The 4,446-nt window shown below is 40.2% G+C and overlaps 1 protein-coding gene across 1 annotated transcript; it reads right to left on the minus strand.

Moving 5' to 3' along the window:
- LOC311296901 (paraneoplastic antigen Ma1 homolog) lies at nucleotides 1–1,404 on the minus strand (the record flags this gene model as incomplete). Its single annotated transcript, XM_084418885.1, has 1 exon — nucleotides 1–1,404. One exon carries the CDS (start codon nucleotides 1,402–1,404, stop codon nucleotides 1–3), a length of 1,404 nt encoding a protein of 467 aa, XP_084275011.1.
- Nucleotides 1,405–4,446: the final 3,042 nt, after the last annotated feature.

The raw sequence follows: 4,446 nt of genomic DNA on the forward strand, positions 1-4,446 counted from the left end.
CTACTGAGCCCCGGAGGCGTTTCCCGATGGCTGTCTCATTTTAATGAGCCGCTGGTTTACTCTCCTGAGATTCTCTTCGTTGGTACAATCACGTTTCAGATGCCCATCTTCTCCACATCTGTAACAGAAGATGTTAGCCTTGTTCACTGGTCTGGTTGGTGTTTTGCTCTCTGCAACCGCAGCTAGGCTGTGCGTAATGGAATGATCATAGGTCACTGGTTCCTTCGCCATAGCTGACAAGCGAGACACCTCGTTCTTCAACCCCCTAATCTCCCTCTTCAGCATTTCTACTTCTGAATTGGCCAGATTGGGGTTACCGGATGACTCATTCTTTGCAGGGGGTACCCCAGCCACAGCTACATTTGCATGCACTGAGCTCCTTTGCTTCAACATACTCTCTTCTTCTCGCACCTCTTTCATTAACTCATTGAAGGAAGGAGGGGCACACAGCTTATGGGTCATCCTCAAGCGCATTGCCACCAGGTCACTTGAAAGAGCACCTCTAACTATTTGCTGCATTCGAAGACGATTCATTGCAGGGAACTCAATGCCTTTTTTCCTCAGCATACTGTGTAGCATCCTATCCAACCTCATTATGTAGGCTGAGAGCTTCTCTCCCTCACTCTGGTAAGTGCTCCGAAATTTTAACATCAAGTCTGCAGCATCCTCAGTGGTGCCAAACGCTGACTCTAGCGCACTCAGGTAATCACTGAAAGTAGCAGACGGGTTACCAGTCTTCTCGAATCTTACAATGTCCGCTGCAGGACCTCTGAGACACTCTACTAGTCTCTGCTTCTTGACATTGTCTGAACACTGCCACTCTTCCAGAATGTGAGTAGTCTGCTCCACCCAGACCTCATACTCATCCTCTCCATGAGGAGTGGGAATGAACCCAGAGAAGGGACGCAGCTTCCTATAGCCCACTCTCTCCTCAGACGAAGCCACATGACATGTTTGAACAAGGGAGTTTATGGCATCAACAAGCTTAGTGTCAAGCACAGGTGTAGAGGAAGCCAAACTTGGAATATCAGATAGCGACTTTCCCTCGGCATGCAGAAAAGACATCAGTTTTGTCTGAAACTCATCTTCCTTTCTGTGTTTAGGTGCTTCAGCTGCGACAGGTACAACCTGCGTGTACCAGGTACCTACTTCAGGTCCTCCCAGCTCTGCAGGTATAGACATCTCAGAAACCTTGCTGACTGTCTCAATGAGAAGAAACTGCAGTCGCTTAGTCTTATCAAAGAGGCGACCAATCACTTTGCATTTCCTCATTCCCAAAGCAGCATCCAGCACTTCATAAACTACTCTGTCCTCACAATCTGCAGGTACGTTGCTCAGAATGATAACTCTGTCCAGCTCAACACCTTTCTCTCTGCACCAATCAATAATCTCAATAACCTCCATTTTGTTCACCAATCCTCAACAGTTTGTACTCAGCATTAAAGCTCTCTCCACAGAAATCTTAAAGAAACACAGTATACACACAAATCACTTCCAAAAAAAAATCAAAAAATTTTTTTTTTTTTTTTTTTTTAGAAAACACAAGTACACTGTGTCTGAAACACAATCTGAATTATCTGACTAATCCCGGACGAGCCCCCACAAAATGTAGCCCTCCCACCGGGTAGAATCTTATGACTCACAAGCTAGAAATCTGTCTAGGGGATCTTGAATTTACCCACTACCCCGGTAAAGGCACATTCTCTTCAGTCACAGTACAACTATAACCCAGATTGTCAGATTTTCACTTAATAGTGTCAGATTTATGTTTCTTCTTTTCTAAAAATAAGAAATAAATAAACCCCTACTGTGTTTACCGTTAGATAAAAAAAAAAACTATTAACAAATCAGTTCTTTCCACAGGAAATCACACAAAATTATGGCAGATCAATAAACATGTATTTATTCTTCTCCGGAACTCTTTTCTCTTTTGTTTCTCTTTGAATTACCAAATAATTCAATTTACAGAGTCACAACAATGAATCAATATAACCCCAAAAAGAATCAAATAAAAAAAAAATGTCAATGAATGCACTACTCAAAATTTACCCAGCTGGGATTTTCAGTACACAGATGGCGCGCTAGTTGGAGCTCTTTGATGCAAAACCAGAGTACTCACGAATCAGGACAACAAGAATTCCAGTTGTAGAATAGTAACCTCGAATCCTTACTCCTCGCCGAGATGATAAACAGCATCCATGATGACACGTCCCACGACGACGCTTGCGTGGATCTCAATGAACTCCTCCCTCCTCGAAGTAGTTAGATGCAACCGCGAAAATCAACACAGATCTCCCGATTTCGACGATCTCTCAGTGTTAAAGAAAAATAAACACACACTTAACGTGCACTCTCAACTAGATAGACCACTGCAAAGCTTATTCCAAAAAACAAACAAACAAATAAAACACGGGTATTTTCTTCCGAATTTCAAACGACTTACACAACTTATTATAATTTAAACTGCAACACTGCACTCAAGAAATTAAACTCGGGAATTTTCTTCCGGGTGATTTCACAATCTAAAACTAATAAAACAAATCAACGTAAAGATAGAAAATAACACGGAATCTCTCACGTGTGAACCTCGTGCTAGATCTCCTCCTCACGCGAAACGGAAATGCAGTCTCTCACCGAACTCTCTCGAAATGTTCGTTTTTTCCGTGCTGCAAACTGATTTGTGACACTTTCACAGTTCAAACCAATCTCTCGCACAAACTTTCATCACCAAACGGCACTCAAAAATGTCCGTGAACCTTGATTTCTCTCAGCTATCAGCCGAACTGCAACTCTTCCGCCCGAGAGAAAAAAAACTGCACTTCCTCTCTCATCCCCTGCACACCGAACTTTTCCAGAGGTCAAAGTACACAGTTCTCATCGACAGACCTACGCTCCCAGAAAACACAACCAAATGCCACCATTTATGATTTGTTTTCATTTACATTCACATATTTTCGAAAAAACTTTTATAAACATGTCTCATATGAACATGAGAGAGAGAAAAAAAATAAAGTCCATCAACACTTTGTTTGCTTAAGAATACAATTTCAGCCCCAAATACAAATAATTAAATAATCTTATTTATAAAGAAGATAAATGACAGGTATACATTTAGAAAACCCAAAACATTTTTTCTAGGTCTCTACACGCACATTTGTTAACGAGTGTACTTAACATTGAGAATGTTCAGCAAACAACATGTTCCCAGAACGTTTTATGATAGCCTAAATATAACATTCAGAAAATACTAATAACATAAGGACGTTCTGAGAATGTTGTTCTAAGAACGTTTTCTATCAACGTTATGAGAACTTTCATCAATCACAAATAACATCATAAAGACGTTCCAAGAACCTTGTTCTAAGAACATTTTCTATCAACGTTATGAGAACGTTCGTCCATCACAACATAACGTCATAAAGACGTTCCAAGAACCTTGTTCTAAGAACGTTTTCTATCAACGTTATGAGAACGTTCATCAATCACAAATAACGTCATAAAGACGTTCCAAGAACCTTGTTCTAAGAACATTTTCTATCAACGTTATGAGAACGTTAATCAATCACAAATAACGTCATAAAGACGTTCCAAGAACCTTGTTCTAAGAACGTTTTCTATCAACGTTATGAGAACGTTCATCCATCACAACATAACGTCATAAAGACGTTCCAAGAACCTTGTTCTCAGAACGTTTTCTATCAATGTTATGAGAACTTTCATCCATCACAAATAACGTCAAAAAGACATTCCAAGAACCTTGTCCTAAGAACGTTTTCTATCAACGTTATGAGAACGTTCATCAATCACAAATAACGTCATAAAGACGTTCCAAGAACCTTGTTCTAAGAACGTTTTCTATCAACGTTATGAGAACGTTCATCAATCACAACATAACGTCATAAAGACGTTCCAAGAACCTTGTTCTAAGAACGTTTTCTATCAACGTTATGAGAACGTTCATCCATCACAACATAACGTCATAAAGACGTTCCAAGAACCTTGTTCTAAGAACGTTTTCTATCAACGTTATGAGAACGTTCATCAATCACAACATAACGTCATAAAGACGTTCCAAGAACCTTGTTCTAAGAACGTTTTCTATCAACGTTATGAGAACGTTCATCAATCACAAATAACGTCATAAAGATAAGAACGTTTTTTTCTCAACGTTACAAGAACGTTAATAACGTTGTATGAACTTTCCGAAAACATTATTTTAATAACGTTTTGTACTAACATTTACACAACTTTTAAAGAACGTTAGTGAAAGTTCTGGGAACGTTCCCTGTTAGCTGGGAAACAGTCTTAGGGCCAATCTCATTTCTCTGTCTTACCCCTTCCCCTTCCCCTACCCCTACCCCTTTGTCTGTGTCTTCCCCTTGCCCCTCAATACCGAGTGAAGGGGGGTAGGGGGAAGAACGTTCCTCTAAGAAATGAGACACCACT

The sequence above is a fragment of the Rutilus rutilus genome (assembly GCF_951802725.1).
Source record: "Rutilus rutilus genome assembly, chromosome: 9".
Taxonomy (NCBI): domain Eukaryota; kingdom Metazoa; phylum Chordata; class Actinopteri; order Cypriniformes; family Leuciscidae; genus Rutilus; species Rutilus rutilus.